Source organism: Colletotrichum fructicola, assembly GCF_000319635.2.
Source record: "Colletotrichum fructicola Nara gc5 chromosome Unknown KSG_Nara_v1_contig01, whole genome shotgun sequence".
Lineage (NCBI taxonomy): Eukaryota > Fungi > Ascomycota > Sordariomycetes > Glomerellales > Glomerellaceae > Colletotrichum > Colletotrichum fructicola.
The window spans coordinates 4,529,352-4,550,027 of NW_027094051.1; the positions used below are offsets into that span (position 1 = coordinate 4,529,352).

Consider the following 20,676-nt stretch of genomic DNA (forward strand, 5'->3'; position numbering starts at 1 on the left):
AAAAGATACCTGTTTCCAGGTACCCCCCAGCTTCGGCCAGCGTGGTCGTCCTCCTGCTCGCCCCCTCTCTCTTCCCCCCTCCCTCCTGCCCCCCCTCCTCCAATACACCCGGCGTCCCTCCCACTGTCGCAGTCCAGTGTCCCCACCGTTCTCACCAAGACGCCCTCTTCCTCCTCCTCCTCCCCTCCTACTTTTTTCCTGGACTTCCCCTCTTCCGTCTCCTCCTTCCGTCTCCTCCTTCCGTCTCCTCCTTCCTTCTACTCTCGTGATCATCGTGCATCTCCAACACGCAACCCAACGCGCCTCTCGACCTCTCCGGCTCCCAACAATCAACACTCAAGCGCGCCTGTCGCTTTTAGACAAGCCGCTTTATACACTGGCCTTGAGCCAGCTTTTTTCCAACAAAATCACACACGTCCTTCCTATGACCAGAATATCGAACCAAATGACCATCAACATCCACCAGTCTAATCAAGACACACTTTAAATCCCACGGGAGCGCGCCGAGCGAGGAGGAACCTACGAGCCGGGCGATTTCAACCATCGTTACAATTCATCGAGAGCCGTTGTCCTGATCAAGCCATTCGCCTTTGTCGTCGCCGTCGTCGTCGCCGTTACCTGCTGTCGCAGTAGCTTTCCCAGCCACCGGGATCACCCACCACCCGCATCCAAAAAAAAAAAAATCGCGACATCGACCCCGAGCCGTCAAAATGCCCGGCGCAAGCGTTGCGGTCCTTCCCACGTCCGCTTCATCAACACCGGTCTCCCGCAAGGCCTCACTCGCCCCGGAACGCAAGTACAAGTGCCAGTTCTGCAACAGAGCCTTCAGCAGAAGTGAGCACCGCAGCAGGCATGAGCGCTCTCGTAAGTTGTGTCCCGAACCCCTCTCCTTCCCCTCCCCTCTACCCGTGAAGCTTCCACCCGACCGGGAACCCCTCGCGACGATTAGCAACCCCTCCTTTCCGCCTCATCGTCGATTCAAACTGCAATGCATCGTCGCACGCAAAACACCTCCCTCCCATCGACGCGCGCTGGACCATCACGCATCAGCATGCTAATGATATCGCGGTAATAGATACCAAGGAGCGCCCTTTCAAGTGCATGAAATGCCGGAGCACGTTTGTCCGACGCGATCTTCTACTTCGGCACGATCGAACTGTACATGCCAAAGATGGCGGCATCCCTTTGCACAGCGACGGCAAGCGACGTTCTGGTCCCAAGACGAGAGCCATCGGCGGACCTGCCAAGACGCCTATGCTCGACCAGTCTGCGATAGATCAGCTCGAGGCCGCCTCCCACGATGGCACTATTGACGTTGAGACTGCCGCCATGCTTGTCGCCGATTTCCAGCACAAGGCTGCCGCAGGAGCCCGTTCCGCAGGTAGCCACTACGAAGGAAGTCCCTCGGTGCCCTACTCGCCGCACGCCATGGAGTCTACTGTCACGTATCCCAATGGCGCCTTCCCGGTGCCCCAGTGGGAGAGCTTCATGTCTCAGTCATCAGAACCCAAGGCACACTCCATCGCCTCCTCGGCCTCTGGCTCGTTCGAGTCGCAGCAGTCGTTCAACAGCGGAAGCACCGTGCAGCCTCATCACAAAGTTCAGCTTCCCCCTATCAACGGCCAGACTTGCAACGGCCTTGTTCCTGCTCTTCAGTCCATGATCAACAGCCTTCCTAATTCTGCTGCCGGAACTCCCACACCACTGAGCCCTTACGTCAACGAGGCTAGTTTATCGTCTGCCGGCTTCCGTGCGCCTCAGGTCGCTAGCGACGATGAGCGTAACCAGATCTTGGACAACATTCGGGCCAATGATGCCGAGCATGCTATTCCTGAGGGCTTCCGCCTGCCCAACTTGACGTCTCTCAACCGTTTTTTGTCAACGTACTTTGGCTTGTTTCACCACCACCTGCCATTCCTGCACCCTGCTTCTTTTGATTCAACTAGGGTCTCTCCAGCTCTGCTTCTAGCCGTGCTGAGTATTGGTGCGCTCTACGCTTTCGATCAAGACCAGGCTTACATGCTCCACATTGGCTCCAAGGTCCTCGTCAACCAGTTCCTCCTTAACAAGGAGAACTTCAGCTCACGCAAGTGCCCTCTGTGGACAATGCAGGGCTCTTTGCTCAACATGATCTTTGCCAGCTGGAGTGGTGATCCCAAGGGTCTCGAGTGGGCTTGCTCTATCAAGAGCTTGCTCGCGAATATGGTTGCTGGAAACCGGTACGAACTCAAGCTACGCCAGGAAGCTCGCGGAGGTGCACAGCCGGCTCGCGCCGAGTGGGTGGAAGATGAGGGCTGTCGCCGCACTTACTACGCCGTGTACATCTTCTTCGGGCTGCTAACGCTGACTTACAATCACACCCCTGCCATCAGCTTCAATGAATTTGAAGACCTTCAACTTCCGTCTTCGGAAGCACTCTGGAACCTCAAGGTTACGGATGAGGCCGCTTGGCAGGAGCAGTTGAAGTCGTCGCCCATGGCAACCTTCATGGAAGCGCATGACAATCTGTTCCAGGGAGAAACACTCAGGTACAGCGCGTTTGCGTCGAGGGTCATGATAAATGCCCTGTTCCTTGAAGTGTGGTACCATAAGCGCAGTCCTGAGGCTCTTCAGGATGTTGTGACTGAGTACAAGCTCAGACTCGCTCTCGAGACATGGGAGAAATCCCTCGAGCTCTGTGAGCCCGAGAATGTTGCGGTTCCATTGAGCGCCCCTCACAAGGGACACCCTCTCATCTTCAATGCCAAGGCTCTTTACAGGAACGCCCGGGCTCGGTTGGAGGTCGACTTGAAGTCCGTGCAGGAGGCATTGCGATACCACGACTCGTACGAAGTCGCGGCTGCCATGACAAACGCACGCGACCGCGTCAAGCGCTCTAGCGAGATGATCAAGGTAATCCAAGAATGCTACAATTGCATTGAGATTGCTGTTGTGCAAGGTGTGCGCTGGGTTGCGCGTACTTCGCCAACGAACTGGAGCGTTGAGCACGCCTTGTGTGGTCTTGACCTGATGATTGTCCTCTCCCTCTGGCTATACCGTCTGGAACATGACGAGGAGCCGGCCACCGAGGAAGAATTAGTCATGTACAACAAGGTCCGCCAGCTCTTCGAAAAGGACATCGACGAAGCGTACGCTTCCCAGATTAGCTCGGTTGTTGCTCGGCTTTGGGGAAGCATGCTTGACGAGGTCGTCGTTTGGGGGTAAGTTAGACTGGCAGGCACCAAGTGGAGAACGAGAGCTAACGGTTGAATAGAATCACCAGATTGATGGGCGAGTCTTTTCGCCTCCACGCGCAAGCGCTCGTGGGCTATGTCGACGACATGGAAGCATCCTCCAGCGTTTCTACGCCTTCGATGACATCGCAGGGGGCGGACGAGGACAGCGTGTACTAGTTGCGATGATTGAACGATTTCCTTTGTTTCACACTATTTTCCTTGGCATATACCTCTCCGTCCGTTGGGTTGGTTTTTGGTAATTCCTGGCGCAAACGGGAATCGGAGTTGTTCATACCCTCTCAGTTTGAGGTGTGTTTCCCAAATGGTACGGGAGACGCGGCGCAGATGAGCAGAGGATTGATTTCGGAATGGTCCTTGCGTTTAATCAGTTGCTCGAACGCGGCTGGCTTCCAGGATTCTGCTTTTCTATTTCTCCTTTTCTATTTCTCGATTGGAATGATGTTGATTTAAGCGTCCCAGCATTGGACTCGGTCATCGGCGATAATGAGCACAGGAAACACGGGGATGGGTAGGGGCATATGGGTTCGGCATGGTTTCCTGGGTAAGAGCCCGGGAAATATGGGTAATTCGGGCCCTGCTCACGCATCCCAAAGGCTGCCTCAAGGCACGTTGGCTGGTCCAGGATGACGGGTTATTGACAGGTTTTTGCGTTGTTCCACTAGCTCTTACTAATGTTTTTTGCGCTGTTGATATCCTTTTGGTTGTTTTATTTTGCTGCTGTTGGTTCTTTTTTCCCCTCCGTCTTGAATTTCGAACATTGTCTGCTCAATTGGCTCAACCAAATTAGTTTGCTCCTTATTTCCTCGTCTTTTCGGATCTTGCGCGCATTCTGCTTGACTTGTTTGGCTTTGCTCAGATACCTTGTGCGACCTACAGATTGCAGTATTTGCTTCCACTGGAATTTCATCGTTTTGACTTTGATTTTAATTGTCTCTGCTCTGGAATGCACCACCGGCATGAGTGGATGGAGAGAGAAGGGATCACAGCAAATATGGGCCCGGAAGCTGGGGCGACGATGTTGTCCTGCACTGTTGATCGGTCGAACTGAGGTGGAGGAGCTGGCTTCTTGAGTACATGTGTATAGATAGTTTCCCAGGAGTCGAGCATTGAAATAACACTTCTCCTCATTGGCAAACCCACGCGGGAGTCATTATTTGGCTCACCACGCCGGCTGGTGTGACATTACAATAAGCAGAACCTATTAAGCTTCTCAAAATCATCATCGTCGAGAGGTCTGTCGCTTGGTTGACAAAGGAAGAATTCGATTGTTGAAGGAGTTGCTTACGCTAACTTGTTTTAGGTCACAAACGAGCGTGTCATAACCTCCGTGCTAGAGAATAAGGACCCTGTACCAGTCGAGGTGTCAGTTTTCTTGTGAATCGCACAGCGACATGGACCTGGTCTACCTGTCACAACCCATCAGTGAGCAAGTAATGTGTTCTTCCCACAAACTTCACTCTTGCAGTGGAACACTGCGCAGGGTCTGGCCTGGCCCACTTGATGTCGACTTTTGACGCGAGATGCCGGCGGGTGATCTCTCAGGAATCGCACACCACGCCGTCGTGAAAGGCCGAAACGTCGAGGCAGCAACTGGATGCATCATCGAGCTCGGGGGGCTTTCTCGAGCCTCGAGTGACACGAAAGCCACACTTTAACTTGTGGAAAAGACATCGAACGGGAAGACACAAGGGGGGGCTTTTACTGGGCAGACTCAGCTTTCCAGCGAAGGTTGGCGTCTTCGTTCCTTGTTCTTTCTTTGTTGGCCCTGAGGAGACTTCTAACGTGGTGGCTTTGGCCTCGACCATGGAACGCCTTCGGCCCCGAGTCGAACTCCAGAGTACGACGCCCGCTCGAGCCCACCACCACCACCACCGATCCAGCTCATACGGGTTCTTGCAGTGTGCACAATACGACGAGACGCGACACGACGTAACACCAACTGGTGTGGCTGGACCGCCACCACTCCCTCGGACACACGGACAGGGAAGCTAAAGAGGGACGGTAGACATTTTGGGCCATCCCTGATTCCCAACCGGTTTCCAGGCTTCAGCCCGTTATAGTTGCCGTGGTTCTTTGTTCAGTTCGTCCAGCTGAGTACGTTAGAGATCACTTTGGGAATCGCAAGAAGAACGGTCTGCAACGGTCATTACTGGCCCATGTTTCGTGTCTTTGAACATTGTCAAGCTTGTCCTCCTCCATAGTACCAACCACAGCTCAACGATGCTGGCACACGTTTCCAACGTGTCGAACGGCTCGAACGGCTCACTCCTGTCTTTGTTTGCCAACTGGTCTCCCCTTTGACCTCCAACAGCCCCCAAATGTTGCCCGTTCACCAGCTGCCGATTCCATGGAGACGGCCATCCTGAGTGGCGTGGAATCTAGAGGGAAGGTTGTATTCTGACTTGTGGAGGAATCCAAGCCATGGAAGCGACGGTGGTACAGCGTTGCTTTCTCCCGACCCTTGTGCGTCCCCATCATGCTCCTAACAAGTACATAGTCCGTCGATGATCCCGCTACGTCGTTTTTACTTCCGTCCATTCGGTTTTGTGTTGTTCTTGTTTGCTAATCCGCCGTCTTTCGTTACCCCTCTTAGTCGCTTCGCCTGAGCGTCGTCTACCTCCACTCCATTTCATCCCATCACCTCTCTATTTTTGTTTATGCACGCCTGGACGGGTTGCCTGCGTGCTTAGACTTCCTTCAGTTCTGTCAAAAGTTTGGACGACGATCCGTGTACTCCTCTGGCAGTAGTACGCGTGAATAAAGACACCCACGCAACCACATACCCCACGACAGCAGTCTGGACAGCAATTACCGACAGCAATCACCATGAGGAACATTGCCGCGATATGTGTGGCGATGGCCGGTCTTCTGGCCCCCATCGCCCAGGCTGCCTGCGAATGCGGTTATGCAGCCAACATCACAGGTACAGTCGAGGTTTTTACAGACCTGATCGAGACCGACTTCACAAAGGTAAAGGATATCAGGAACAACACCGACTGGGTGCGGCAGGACTTCAACAAGACCAACGCGAATGCAAGGGGGCCTCTGGGGGAGAAGTTCGTTCCCAACAACGTCGCCACCTCATACAATGCAGGCTCAGGTTCTTTCGCATCGACCAAGATGAATGCCGGTCTTCAGCTTCTCGTAGAGAGCGAAACAGTAGATGGACTAGTACCGGGCGCAGAGATTGACTCGGCTCGGAATGATCTACAATACGGTTCCTTCCGGGCTATGATGAAGGTCCCTGATGTTCCGGGGACGTGTGCTGCTTTCTTCTGGGTAAGACTCCTTGGCTCGCCGATAATACAAGACAGATTGCTGACAGTGAATGCAGTATTATAATGACACCCAAGAGATTGACATGGAATTCCTCACGAGAGAGTTCAATGCGGCAAACAACTCGTATCCTGTCAACATTGTTCTGCAATCGCGCGAGTCCCTGGAGAAGGGCTACGACGCTACAGGAACAGGAAATTTCATCAAGGCAAACCTCGGCTTCAATCCTACTACTGGCTTTCATGAGTACCGCATCGACTATCTTTCCGATGAGGTTATCTTCTACGCCGATGGTGTCATAATCGGAAGCATGAACGGCAGTGCCGTGCCTGTCGAGGGTGGCCACTTGATTCTCCAGCACTGGAGCAACGGAAATCCTCTCTGGTCTGGCGGTCCGCCCAAGAAGGACGCAATTCTTGCAGTGGCTTCTGTCAAGGCCTATTTCAACTCATCCCTTGACTCTCGCAAGGGCGACCACCAGGCTCGTTGCGTCGATCTCTCAGCACCCGACGCCGTCTGCACCATACCCAGCGACCCTTCCTTTTTCTTTACTGCTCAGACGAACATGACCAACAACCAGACCGTGTCAGGACAGCCCAGCCCTGATGGTCACGAGGACCACGGGGGTCAGCAAGGTTCTGCCTCGGCAGAGACTCCTTCATGGCCTCTGCTTGTCAGCCTGTTGTTCATTGGTGTCTGGTTCATCTGACCTTTCTTCCTTCTGCTGGCATATCCTGAAGGCTAGCTCTGCACGCGAATTTTGTAAATGGGGCTCCTTGTTTCGTGTCCTAAACGATGATCATGATGTTTCTTCTTCTTTTTGGGCTTGCAGCGTGGCGAACGGAGTCTACGGCAGGCAGGCCACCAAACGACTATATGTATATTTACCGTCATGATGATGAAATTCATACGATACATCTCACCTGGGGTTGAATTGTCAAAAGATCTATCTGCCCCGCATTGATCTGCGTCGGCATCAAACACCTGCAATAGTTCTGCATCATCGTTGCTGAGGATTGAGAGGACGAGACCGTCACAGCCCGCCATTGGGGCTCGGGGCGTGCCTAGTTGACCACGCCGTCACTTGGCCGATTTCGAAACCTCCCACCGGTCACATTGTCATTTTCCTTCGGCAGAGCTTGAAAAACGCTATCATGATGGCAGTAAGTGTCATGTTCGGTAGTTGGGCGATAACGACGGTCTCATTTCACGCTAAGGTAAACCGCCTGCCGGAACATTGATCTGGTGACTCCGAGGAGCCAACTTGTTAGCTAGCAACGGACGTGTCTCGAACCTCCGAATCCCAAGGCCTGGGACCATCCTCCAATTTCTCCAATGCGAACTTCATTGCGGGGGATCAGCAGCACATGTATGCGGGCCCCTCACCATCTTCGGTGAGGCACATGAACAGCGGGAGGAACAGACGATCGGCAACTACTGGTCGCTCATCTCCGCGTCAGGCTGCTGCAGTGTTGCAGTCCACCTCCGTGGCCTCGGCTCTTGCTGGGCGGCTGATCCGTCTGATACCTCTGCGGAAGAATGCGGCCGAGACACTTTTACCCCGGATTTCCCCTATGCGCAACATCGTCGCGATTATCCCCCTACCGATCCCAAGTGACTCGGCGGCCTTCTCTGCCTCTTCCCAGCCACCAAGGCCTCAAAGGAGTCATTTGTCTCTGCTCAGGACGAATTGCGCTTCTTTCTCATGCTCCACTACCAGGTCGACGTATTAATGCAGAGCAACCCGGCCATGTGCTGCATGGTAACGGGGCCGTCAGATGGAGCTCCAAAAACCGGGCAAGACGTTCCTCGCATTGGACACTAGTCCGCGCATCCATGTCGTCAGTTCCGTCATCCCGTGAGGGAGGGAGAGTCCAGCGCATCGCACTTGCGCGTCTGTCTCTCTCGACGTTTTAATAGTCACCAGCTTCTCTTGTTGGATGGGCCAAGCACTCGCACATGGCCATCCCGGTCGGTCAGTTGCCATTGAACCAGCTTTTCCTTGCCGGCGAACGAAGGGACGCGTTGAGCACCTTCATCATAAAAGGATCAACCCAGACCAGCGGCAGGCCTGTATGCTGCTACTGCAAGATATCGGCGCATCAAAGCACAGCCAACAGACCCAAAAATCATCATAGCAGTTCAACTGCTCGACAATAGCAGACATGACGAGATCGACGGTCGACATTGTTCTGCAGAACAACACCGGCTCTTCCAACGCGTATGCCCACCTGACCGGCCTGGATATCAACAAGAACAATGCCGTGTTCCTCCTCCAGTCCGATGGGGTTACTGGCTACTATCCCAGCTCGCCATCTGGGATTCTCCAACCGCTGGGTGCCGATTGTGCCATCTCGCTCGGGGCACCGGGGTCGACGCGAAAGCTCACGATCCCCCAGATTGCGGGTGGGAGGATCTGGTTTTGCCGGGACGGCCCGCTCCAATTCTTTTTGAATCCAGGCCCAGCCGTCGTCGAGCCTTCGGCCACCAACCCATCCGACAAAAGTTACAATTTGGCTTGGGGCTTCGCAGAATTCACATTCAACAGTTTTCAGCTATTCGTCAACATTTCCTATGTCGACTTCGCGAGCATCCCGGTCTCACTCACTCTCGAAAACGACTCGGGCACCGTCACCAACGTACCGGGCCTTCCAAGCAACGGCCTCGATCAGATTTGCGAGAAACTCATTGCTCAGGATGCCACGGATAATGCCGGTTGGAGCAAGCTGATTGTCCGCACGGCTGACAATACGGCCAACTTGAGGGTTTTGAGCCCCAACTCCGGCATTGTCATGCAGCCGACTCTGTTTGACGGCTACTATCAGCCCTACGTCGATAGTGTGTGGCAGAAGTACAACTCGGCAGACCTCACAGTCAACACTCAGGCTGAATGGGGCGACGTCAAGGGACGAGTGGGCTCCGGCAACCTCTTGACATTTGGCAATGTCGGATCGTTCGCACAGCCGGCCTCGAAAGACATTTTCAGCTGCAGCACAGGGCCGTTTGGCGGGTACCCCAGTAACCAAGCGGAGATGGGGGCCATTGGCGCGCGCATCGCGGCGGCTTTCAACCGGTCAACGCTCCTCATCGATGACCAGCAGCCAGAAGGAGAGCAAGTGGCCAACTACTACAAGGACACCCGGACGAACCACTATTCGCGCATCTGCCACGAGGTCAGCATCGGTGGTCGTGGCTATGCGTTTCCATACGACGATGTTGGTCCGTCCAACGGTGCTGACCAGTCTGGCTCGCTGTTCGACTCCAACCCCAAGGTTCTGACGGTTGGTATTGGCGGCGGAAGTACGTCCGCGGCCAAAGAAGAGCTGTAAGGGTTTCGATGAGATCGCTCTCGGGCCTGTATATTTGTTGCCGCGTTCCAGCATATGGTCGAGACGTGGACGATGCTCGGATGTACATATGTTTGAAAGATGAGCTTGCTTTGCTAAGATCGATGGTGCGATTGTATGTATAAGTTGAGCAACCCCAACTGAATAGCACCAATAGATGCGATTTGCGCGTCGAGTTAGTACTGCCTGGAACGCGGTGCGACGGGAGCTTTTCGTCACACCTAGAGACAAGACACTAGGATTATCGGAACCCAGCCATCCCGTCGTACTCGAGAGGATGTTGGATGGTGAATCTGCTCTAGCGATCATGGGCCAAGATGTGATTCGTTCTCTGATAACATGGCTGGCTGTCGGCTTGTCTCGGCCCAGTCTCTCGAAAGCGGCACACTTCATGGTCAATGACCGAGTGTTGATCCAGTCGTGCTGGCTCGCGACAGCCGTCGTATGCCGGCCATTCACGGTAGGGACCGAAATAGAATGGGCAGAGCAGTGGGTGACATGGATGGAGGTGTCCATCGCTTGGCTAGCTCAGGAAAAGAAACCGTTGAGGGCGGCGGGCTAATGAGCACGCGAGCTAAGTAAGCTAAGCGGCTGCGGTCTAGCTTTCCCGGAATCAATCCTGGCCATGCACGCTTCTGCAGCCATTCCCGCCGGGGACATGCTGCCTAAAGCCACAGTTGTAATGCGGTTTGTTTGGTTTGCTGTCTGCACCCGGTGACCTGTTCGTGATATGCCTTAGGTACTCACTCGCCAATGTGCCCAGCAGGCAGCGTAGATTTGACCGACCATCTACCAGCAAACGAATGAATGTACGGATACTCCGTACGTATGGATAGGCACGCTGACACTAGGTGCATCGTCGATCGGCCCACGGCACAAAGAAATATGCTCTCTCGTTTGTGATGGCGCGACTGAGATTGGTTGCACAGGCTCCGTTTCTCCATAATGGAAACAGATACTCGTGCAGTAAATCTGCCAGGCCTCGGCATTGGACCCAAAGCCGTTGGACCAAGACCCTGGCTCTGGCTGCCCGGTTCTAGGCTCACGAAGCCCCCGTCGCCACCGTTGCGTGTCCAGTCGTGCGTCCTCCAAGGGCTCTTCCGGCCCTGCAGGTATCGCACCCCCGTCGCTGCGATTTTCTGTCTCTGTTCCGGAACGGCCTGAAGCACCTGCTAATGACAGCTGCGGAGGCGATAACGCACTCAGGCAGGCTCTGATTTTGTCGTTCCATTCTTCAAGGCATGCCACTGACATGCCCCAAACGCCCGACTGAACAACGCATATGTCGTTGACCTCCTGATAGATCCCTCGAAGATACCAAGAAGCATCCCCCTTTTGGCCCGTTATCTTGCATTCTCGACTCGAACTCGACCGTTGAAAGCTGGGCGCTCCTCCACGGAGCATGGTGATCTCCGACCATCGCTGCCCGCTCTGCATGAATCCCGGTTTCTCTGCACATTTCATCTCCGCCTCGCAGCCCTCGCTTCTCCCCGCCCCGATATCTCGTCGTAAAAATGGACTAAATCAAAGTCCGACGATGGCACCCCCCGAGACAAATCCATCCCGTTCGGCAGTCTTTGAGCACGGCCAACCTTTGCTGTCTTCTTCGAGACGACCCGCCGCCGATATCAAGCGAGCCATCTGAGTGAGGTTTCAACATGGTGTATTGTGGGAAGCCGTCGAAGGGCTGCTCTAGCTGCCGAGAGCGAAAGATCAGAGTAAGTGTGGGCTTGCAGGCGTGCTTCTCCATAGTCATTACCGCGGCCGAGCATGCCTTTGTGTCAACAGGAGCTCTTTCCGAATGCTGCTAGAAAACGGCACCCTGATAGCGTTGAGCCACGTCGACCTAACATGATGCTAACAATATTCCCCGTTAGTGTGATCAGAAAGAACCCGGCTGTGGCCAATGCGAGAAACGCCAGCAAGAATGCCCTGGCTACCGCAACCTTGTCGATCTTATGTTTCGAGATGAAAGCGCCCATGTCAAAAGAAAGGCAACCAAAACAAGGGCCCGGATCTCTGGAAAGCCTCCCACAGCGTCAAACGCTCCAGGCGCCCCCGAGCCCCCGGGACTCAGCGGGAGCGCACCGTCCAGCTCCGGTACCGAGCCCGAAAACCCCGCTCCGTATCCCAGAACGACCAACAGAGCGACCGACGCTCGTCGAAAACCCGCCCTTGCGCTCGCTGTTATAACCCAGCCCGTTTCTGTAAGGAGCAGGCCACGCCAGGCTCCCTGGCCATCACCACCCAAGCCTGCCTATCCTCCATCAAACGACGACAGCGACGATGAAGATAGCTCATTGCCATCACCGGAAGAAGGCAACTGGCCTACGTCACCACCGACGACCTTGTTGTATGCGCTGGCACCCTCGTATCAGGAGCGCGGGACGGCGTTCTTCTTCTCTCGCTACGTTTCGGCTGATGAAAACGCGTGCTACCAGAACTATGATTTCGTCTTCGACATCTGGCGTCCAGCTAGCATGCTTCCAAGTCGACAGGTTGACGGCGTCATGGCAAGCATGACTGCCGTGGGTCTGGCCGGCCTAGCTGACCTGACCAAGTGCCATCAAACGATGGACTGGGCACGCAGGAGCTACGGCACTGCTCTCCGTCTGACGAATGACGCATTACGGGATCCATCCGAAGCAGTCAAGGATACAACAATGCTTTCGATTCTCGTCCTCAACACGTATGAGATGCTCACCGGTCGAAGCCCACAGACAGTCCGGGCATGGCAAGAGCACCTAAACGGCGCTTCTGCCTTGGCAAAGATGCGCGGCCTCGCCCAGTTCAGGTCGAGGGCCGGTGTGCGTATGTTCATCATGCTGACGCACATCGCGTTGACCAGCTGTATCCAAAGGAGCTTGCCAATGCCCCCATCTCTGGTCGAACTTCGGAACCAGCTGGGTATGCTTTCGCCTCCGGGTGACCCGAATTGGCGAATGTCGGGACCTATATATAGAGTCATGCAGCTGCGGCACGACATCAAGCGTGGAAAGCTCAGACAAACAGAAGCAATCGTGGACCAGCTGGCTAAGGTCGACAATGAGTTTGTCGACATTATCGCAGACCTCCCAGAATCGTGGCATTACCGATTGGTGAACCTCTCACAGTCCCACCCAGCAGTCTTCGATGGGTTCCACTGCCATGTGTATCCTGCATTGGGCCTTGCGGCTACATGGAACGGCATTCGATCTCTGCGAATGTTGGTGCACGAGACAATCATTGGAGAGCTCTGCAAAGATCTCGGCGAACAACCAATCCTCTCATGGCCGTATGAGGCAAAATTCCAGCTCGCAAAGTCTGTAGACGCGCTAGAGAAGCTGCGCGATGCCATCTTGGCTAGTGTTCCTCAGCACTTTGGCGTCGTCAACTACAATGACGCGAAGCCGGAGGACCGCGGGTTGCCAGTCACCCTCGTCAGGGCACGAAGGCCACCAGTTCGCGTCGTACCATCGCCGGCAACATCTGCGTCATCCTCCCCAGAGTGCCCATCTGCTGATTCTCCTCCCCGCCCTGGATCTTTCAGCGGGCCTACTCTTCACGATCCCATCCAAATGGAAGGGGTGAGCAACAGTGCGGAGCGTTTCATGATACTTGCTTCGGCTAGCAACACTATTGTGTGGCCGCTATATCTGCTAGGGGTCTCGTCTTCCGGTACACACGAAGTAAGGGAATATGTAATCGACCGTCTGCAAGCGATACTCAAAGAGGCGAGTCTTCAGCAGGCTGGCGGGGTGGCTCAGATGGTTCGGAATACCCAGGTTTCTATACCCTGGTCCGATTTGCCTTGGGATCAAATGCCGCAACTACCAACATCGCCACGTGTGATTGTGTAGAGCCTAGCACTCATCTGAAGGCCTGAGACACGGCGCCCTAGAAGTGGTAGCCTAGTCAGGTCTCTTCATTATATATCAATATACACACGACATAGTCAAGACATACAAGAGAGATTGCCGCACCGCTTGGAGAGGTCGACGCAAAGCTTTGGGGTATCTTGTCTATTTTGGATTTTGGATTCTCGTTTCCTCAGGTGACCCTGTATGCTCGGCTCCGCGACAGCCAGTCCTGACTTTTCACCAGTTGTCGAAGTTGCCGAAACCTCCACTCTTCATCTTCTTTCGTGACGGCTCCTCCCATGTATCAAGATCTTCTGCGTCGATACGCTTTGAGCCACTCTTCTGTGTTTTGAGGTACTTGCCTACAGTAGCACAGCCGTTTGCGGTCTCCAAAGTGCCGTCAGCTTTGATTCTCTTCCCTGTCCAAGTAGTCTTGTCATCTTCTGTACCGCCGTTGAGCTCTATAGCCTGCTTGGCCTTCTCCAGCTCTTCGATGTTGCTTTTCTCCTTCAAAAACTCCTCGAAAGGATCAAGATAGACCACAACCTCCTTCATCACGATCTTGTTCAGCGGCCTGTCAGATCCATCGGTTGGAACGTCCTCCATCTTTGACAGTACGTCAAGGCCACCGACAACCTTACCAAAAACAGTGTGCTTGTTGTCGAGATGCTTCGTTGGCCTATAAATGATGAAAAACTGGCTCGAATTGGTGTTCTTACCCTTGTTCGCCATGCTGATGATTCCTCGAGCATTATGCGTCAAAGGCCCGTCAAACTCGTCCTGGAAGTTCTTGCCCCAGATACTAGTACCGCCCTTTCCAGTCCCAGTAGGATCACCTCCTTGAAGCATGAAGTTTCTGATGTTCCGGTGGAAAGCGACGCCTTTGTAATAACCCTTTTGGGCGAGTCTTGTGAAGTTCCATACTGCACGCGGGGCAAATTCTGGGTATAGCTCAACGTTCAAATCGCCCAAATTCGTTTCTATCCGGGCGTAGCCTTTGATCTTGACCCTTTTGGGGTTGAGCATGTATTCCTCGTCGGTCAACAGAGCCCGCTCGCCGCTTGTTTCTGGCGTCAAACCCGTGCTGGTGAAACTGGCGGCTGCTCTGCCAGTTGTGTACACTGCCGCATTGGCTGGAATTTTCTTATCCATGATCATGGACTTGCGTTGCACCGCGGAACCGGGCTTGACGACCGCAGAAGAACGATTCACATCGAAGCCTTCGTCGCGTTTCTTACGGGCCTCTTCAACAGCTTGCTTAGCACGGAGGACCTTGTCGCCAATGCGACCCAAAGCATTGATGTTGACATTGCCCTCCTTCCGCTCCTCCTCCTGCTCCTTGGTCAAAATGGCCTCTTCACCGTCCTTGAGAAACTTGAACTGGCTCAGGTCCCTACTCGCAGCATTCTGCGGGTCTTGGAGAGTAATGATGTCGGCTTTGGTAAATTCCTCATCATCCAGAAGATCCCGCCAGTTCTTGGCCTTGACATTCATTCGCTCGACCGTGTCCCAGGCGAAGACGTTTGCATAGTTTCCGTGTCGGATCGCAACGATATGGGTGTTGTCTGTGAAAACCTTGAAGGTCACGGGATCAATCAAGTCGCCTTGACCGAAGCCCGGGGTCCGCGAGTCGGTCTCGGCGTTCCTGGCGAAGTTGAGTTTGATAAGGTCTTTCGCATCGAGACGATCGCCGTTGACGGGATTTGTGCCGTGCTTGTCTAGCCACGAGCTGATGACTTCAACGTCGAAAATGGTACCATCTTGGGTGCAGACGGGGTTTTTGAAGGGTTGAAGGCTGGCTGCGCAGAAGTTGAATGGCAGCCGTCGGAAAGAGCCTGGACGCGAGCGCGCATTGACGTTGGCGCCAGCACTGGCAGAGTATGCGTCAGATGAGGACCACTCCGAGTGAGTGATGTACAGCTTGTCGGTATTTTTGCCCATCGTAACGGAAAGGCGTCGTGGTAGTCGGGAACTGGGTTTGCGAGGCTGGATCGCGACGTCGTACCAATGGGTGAAATAGCCAGCCCCATAGGTGGAAGTCCAGTGAGCTTTTCTTAGTTGCTAAGCCCGGTAGCGGGGATGGCTGCTGTGCACCCAGTGCATGAAATCTCAGCGGGACCAATTGACGGAAACATGCGTAGATACCAGCCTGAGGTAGGTACTTCGTACGGTGCCTAATTAAGGTGCGTAGGTGCTCACTTGCACTAGCAGCTCTGGAAGCATCCCACTAAGGCTGGAAGTAGGTGGTCTTCTCCAATGAAACCTTGCAGGGATTGCAGGTCCAGCAGCAAGCGTACGGATACGCAGTACGTAGGCAGGTAGGTACCTCGGAGCTTGGCACGTCCCTGTTCCAAGGTCCTCCCTTCCGTGGTCAGTTTCGCCAAAAGGCTGCCAGCCTGGCACCGGCACACTTTGCTGCAGCAAGCCCAGCTTCACATTGTTCCCCGTGCAACGTATCCGACTTGGCCGCACTTGTCAAACTCCACGATCCGCCATCAGCAAGTCGCATAGGTCCCACGTCGCAAAGCGCCTAGAAAACCGGCATGCTCGATACGACAATTGCTATTCCATATCTGTGGTAGACGCACCAATCGAGTCCGACACAGACCTGCTTCTCCTTCTCTCTAGCCACCAAGACTTCTTCCCAGAGCCGCCGACTGGTCGTTTGCCGACACCAAGCCCGCGATTCGAACCAAGGTCACGATGAAGGGCTGGCTTTGGGCCTCTGCCTTGGGCTTGTCCCTATGGACGGCCAACGCCCTTGAGGTCAAGATGGTACGAAACTTGTTCTACCATAGACACCGCTGCCGACGTGCCGCTTTATAACACGGAGACTAACCCATAGTGCTCAGGATCAAACCGATGAGAACAGACAGAGATGCTCTGGTACGTGCCATTCTAGTGCCAAAAGGACTTTCTACCTAATTCATTGTCCATATCAATGGGATGCTGATACGTGTTGCGATAGGCATGTACAGCCGCACTGCTTGGGGCGGCCCCGTCGACCCCTACATCAACGTTATGTTTCTCCCAAAGCAAGCTCCGGCAGATCAAGACCCTACTGTCAGCCTGGTCATCTTCGAATGGAAGGACGAGGACCTGATCGGGGTTCGCGAAAGTCAGGACTCGGAGCATGTGAGGCGCATTCCCGAAACTAGCATATATGTACGAAGGCAACTGATGTTCTCGATGGGTAGAAAATCGGCATCTGCCAGGAGCAGTTTGTTAAGAAGGGTTTCTGTAACGAGACCGATGTCGGCAAATTCATCATCGATCCGGAAGCCACCACGAAATCGAAGAACATGATCGATACGAAGGCGATTCATCTGAAGGAGCCGCAGGCCACCAAATACATGATTCGCAAGACCGGCTACTACTGCGTTCTCACCGACCGTTTCACTGCGGATGAGTATACTGCCGTTGTCGAATTTCGCAATGCGTACGGCGAGCTGCCTGCCACGCAAATCCCGAAATTGCCTTTCTATGGCGGAATAACGATTCTCTACGCCTTGGTTGCTGTGTATGGACTCTCCGCGCATTGCTTCAGTTGTTGCAAAGCTAATATTTTGTAGATTCTGGGGTTTCCTATACTACCAGCATCGCCATGACATCCTTCCAGTCCAAAACTACATCACAGCAATCGTGATTTTCTTGGTTGTCGAAATGCTCATGACCTGGGGCTTCTACGGTGAGCCAGATTGTATGTGATACCACGATCATGTCCCTGATAAGTTCTCAGACTACCTGAACCGCAACGGCGCCAATATTGGGTCTAAGGTGCTCCTTGTCATTGTCGCCATCCTCAACGCTGCCCGCAACTCGTTCTCTTTCTTCCTGCTTCTGATCGTGTGCATGGGCTACGGAGTTGTCAAGCCGACTTTGGGCAGGACGATGGTTTACGTGCGCTGGCTTGCGATTGCCCACTTTGTCTTCGGACTTGTGTACGCAATTACTAGTTTGCTGATCACCCCTGACGCAGCTGGTAAGTTTTGATGCCCATTTTGCGAATGCGACATGCTTACTTGGGTAACAGGACCCTTCGTCCTCCTGATCGTTCTTCCGCTTGCTGGCACACTTACTGCTTTCTACGTGTGGACGTTGAACTCCCTCAACTTCACCCTCAAGGACCTGCGTGAGCGCAAGCAGCATGCTAAGGAAGCTATGTACAAGAAACTGTGGTGGTGCATCCTAATCAGCATTTTCGTCATCTTCGGTTTCTTCTTCTTCAACAGCTTCAGTTTTGCTTCTGTCAACGACCCTGATTACGTCCCCTTCCATTGGAAGTCCCGCTGGTTCGTTCTCGATGGCTGGCTCAACCTTGTCTACTTCGCAGATGTTGCCTGGATCGCCTACGTCTGGAGACCGACAGCCAATAACAGGCGCTTCGCTATGAGTGATGAGATCGCTCAGGACGATGATGGAACCTTCACAATGGCGGACATTGGCGCGCCTGACGACTCGGACGATGACGAGGAAGCCCAAATCGGCAAAGAGAGCAACCCGCGATCAGCTGCCACTGCTTCATCGGGTGCTCAAGCGAGCAATATGCCCCAGACGCAGCCGCAAAGACACATTCCACGAGATTCTCTGGACGGGGAGACCATCTTCGCGGTGGGCGAAGATGGCGATAGATTCTCAGACGACTCTGACGAGGAAGACGCCAAACTTGTGGGTCCGAGGAAATAGATGAATTTGAGGTTTGTGCAAGGGGCAAAAATCGGCAATGACATAATTGCAGTGTACAACATGCACTTGGAGGTGGCGTTTGCGTATTCCACTCGGTTTCATTGTTCGGTAAGAGGCCTATGTGTTTAGAGGTGGGAATCATGATATTTGGTTTCTTTGAAGCATACCAACCTCCCTCGAAGAAGTGAGTCACTAGAGAAATGTGTTAGGAAGCTGTCAGGCGGCTAATGTTGGCCAATTGTATGTGTGACTTCACACATCACCGCCAAAGCCAACCGGCCGTCTTCTTCCTTCATTCTCTGGCAAGATCGCCATGGCCTTGTAGACCTTGCCCATGCCCCCTGGGCCGCGATCAGTCAGACGCTTCCAAGCCTTCTCAATATCCTGGGCCTTATCAGCAACACCTTTTGCCCCGGCTTGCCTCATGAGCACCTCCGCCCGCTCCTTGATGCCCATCTGGCCCAAAAATGCACCTTGGTCAACGGGGCCGTGAACCTCCACCCCCTCACTCGAACGTGTCGCCGCCTCAGCAATGGCCGTGAAGTCAACGTCGGCACTCAGATCAACAAGACCAGGGTCTGCAAAGGGGCTTACACGGCGGTGGCGACGGATGCCACGCAATGAGTTGATGGGGACTGTGTCAGCCGTGCCATAGTCCAGAATCAAGGCTGCGCCAGAGGGACGAGCTTTGGGATGCTGCTTGGAACCGCCAATGCGGCTGGCGAAGTCCGCTGCATAGAGGGACGCGTCGGCGCAGATCTCGGCCACAGCATCAGGGATGGACTTGAGACGGCTATATCTTGAGGATGACTCAGGCAGGTATCTTGAATGGCGCGTAGGTCCCGTGGAGAGTGTCATCTGGAAGTCGGGAATCGGATCTCCCTGCTCCGACTTGGGAATGTTCATAGTCTCATGAGTGGCGTCTGGCGGAGTGGGGGACACCAACATTTCTCGCCATTCGACCTTGGGTTTACCCTCTGCGGGAATCGTTGATGACGCGTTGCTTGTTGCAGGCTCGCGAGGAGGCGGTTGGACAGTTACAGCCTGGAAGGCGTGTATAGGGAGGGCATCAAAAAACTCGTGGGCCATGATGAGGGGCATCTTGTCTGGGTCTAACGATCGAATTCAGCTTTCATGAACACATACGATGAATGAATAATCCGGGCCTACCGCAAGGAATCGACTTGATTGTCTCGGTCCAAACAATAGGCAAGCTTTCATACTTGCAAACACTGTGATAGCCAACCTTGGACTCAGTCATGGGAGCGTCAGGCCCGCACAGAAGGTTCTTCTGAGCCTCACGGAGCTGAGGACTAGCTTCGACCATGTAAATGGCGTCAATACTCGAGGCAAACTCTTTGAAGTTTTGCATAGTCTAGAAAGGGCATCAGCTTTCTGCTCAAGGACCACGCAGGTGGCGCAGATTGGCTTACACGAAGCATGTCGTCCATCAGTGTGCCACGTCCAGGGCCAACTTCAACAAGCTCAACACCTCTCTTAGGTTTTCCTTGGCTCAGCCACTCTGCAACAAACCACACACCAACCAATTCGCCAAATATCTGGGAAATCTCAGGTGAGGTAACAAAGTCTCCCTTCAACCCGAACTGGTCTCTGTTCTCCTCGGCCAAGCCGGTGTAGTATCCGTCAATGTCGCCAGTTAAACACATGCGCATGTAGCTTGCAAGAGGGATTGGCCCCGTCATCTGCCCACAACATTGTCAGAGTAGATTTGCGATGATAGTGCCCACGGGCGCATACAGAGATAGCTTCGGCCAGCTGCTTCGCCAGAGGAGTGGACCACTTTCTCTCCTCCTTATCTTCTCTATTTCGCCTGGGAACAGACTCCGAGAACGACCTTGAAGTGTTTACCACCCATGATCCCTGTGTGACGCGGTTTGCGGCGACAGCTCGTAGACCAGCCATGAGAGCGCGTCGAGGAAAGAATCGTTGCATCGTGCCCGTCGTATCGTAAGAGACCTTCGACACTTCTTCTATGTTTCATATGCTGAATTATGTCGAAGTCATGGCGCATCTGCCGAGAAAGAGACGAGATCTGTTCCTGTAGCACATTCACATGTGTGACGCGGCGGCATGTGCTTTTCGTCGCTTTTGGCTTTAGAGTCCGGTTTCCCACGACAATGGTTGGCGGGCAAGTCGGGGCCAGCTTCTGAAGCTTTCATCTTAGCGTATCCATATTTGCGGGATGTGCGATAAGATAAGGACCCTTGCTGCTCTAGCTTCGTCACCATCTCCTGGAAAAGTCGGAGCAGTTCGCTGCCGACTCACCGCGCG

The 20,676-nt window shown here is 54.0% G+C and overlaps 7 protein-coding genes across 7 annotated transcripts; 5 read left to right on the plus strand and 2 right to left on the minus strand.

Moving 5' to 3' along the window:
• Nucleotides 1–710: 710 nt before the first annotated feature.
• Nucleotides 711–3,392, plus strand: TRY5-2 (Transcriptional regulator of form adherence 5; the record flags this gene model as incomplete). The annotated part of the gene is made up of 3 exons (XM_032026285.1): nucleotides 711–864; nucleotides 1,076–3,200; nucleotides 3,254–3,392. 3 exons carry the CDS (start codon nucleotides 711–713, stop codon nucleotides 3,390–3,392), a joined length of 2,418 nt encoding a protein of 805 aa, XP_031877222.1.
• A 2,670-nt stretch (nucleotides 3,393–6,062) lies between these two features.
• On the plus strand, nucleotides 6,063–7,221 carry CGGC5_v001268 (uncharacterized protein; the record flags this gene model as incomplete). Its single annotated transcript, XM_032026286.1, has 2 exons — nucleotides 6,063–6,515; nucleotides 6,571–7,221. 2 exons carry the CDS (start codon nucleotides 6,063–6,065, stop codon nucleotides 7,219–7,221), a joined length of 1,104 nt encoding a protein of 367 aa, XP_031877220.1.
• Nucleotides 7,222–8,677: 1,456 nt separating this feature from the next.
• Nucleotides 8,678–9,841, plus strand: glcI (Glucan endo-1,3-beta-glucosidase; the record flags this gene model as incomplete). Its single annotated transcript, XM_032026287.1, has 1 exon — nucleotides 8,678–9,841. One exon carries the CDS (start codon nucleotides 8,678–8,680, stop codon nucleotides 9,839–9,841), a length of 1,164 nt encoding a protein of 387 aa, XP_031877224.1.
• Nucleotides 9,842–11,517: 1,676 nt separating this feature from the next.
• On the plus strand, nucleotides 11,518–13,698 carry BEA4-1 (Beauvericin cluster-specific repressor BEA4; the record flags this gene model as incomplete). Its single annotated transcript, XM_032026288.1, has 4 exons — nucleotides 11,518–11,577; nucleotides 11,737–12,066; nucleotides 12,156–12,212; nucleotides 12,301–13,698. 4 exons carry the CDS (start codon nucleotides 11,518–11,520, stop codon nucleotides 13,696–13,698), a joined length of 1,845 nt encoding a protein of 614 aa, XP_031877221.1.
• Nucleotides 13,699–13,935: 237 nt separating this feature from the next.
• Nucleotides 13,936–15,639, minus strand: CYP8 (Peptidyl-prolyl cis-trans isomerase-like 2; the record flags this gene model as incomplete). The annotated part of the gene is made up of 1 exon (XM_032026289.1): nucleotides 13,936–15,639. The coding sequence occupies one exon, from the start codon at nucleotides 15,637–15,639 to the stop codon at nucleotides 13,936–13,938; it is 1,704 nt and encodes a 567-aa protein (XP_031877225.1).
• A 762-nt stretch (nucleotides 15,640–16,401) lies between these two features.
• Nucleotides 16,402–18,384, plus strand: PTM1 (Membrane protein PTM1; the record flags this gene model as incomplete). Its single annotated transcript, XM_032026290.1, has 7 exons — nucleotides 16,402–16,473; nucleotides 16,551–16,584; nucleotides 16,667–16,833; nucleotides 16,896–17,218; nucleotides 17,271–17,386; nucleotides 17,438–17,680; nucleotides 17,732–18,384. 7 exons carry the CDS (start codon nucleotides 16,402–16,404, stop codon nucleotides 18,382–18,384), a joined length of 1,608 nt encoding a protein of 535 aa, XP_031877227.1.
• A 252-nt stretch (nucleotides 18,385–18,636) lies between these two features.
• On the minus strand, nucleotides 18,637–20,337 carry CGGC5_v001273 (Protein arginine methyltransferase NDUFAF7; the record flags this gene model as incomplete). The annotated part of the gene is made up of 4 exons (XM_032026291.1): nucleotides 18,637–19,496; nucleotides 19,555–19,759; nucleotides 19,818–20,087; nucleotides 20,143–20,337. The coding sequence occupies 4 exons, from the start codon at nucleotides 20,335–20,337 to the stop codon at nucleotides 18,637–18,639; spliced, it is 1,530 nt and encodes a 509-aa protein (XP_031877226.1).
• Nucleotides 20,338–20,676: the final 339 nt, after the last annotated feature.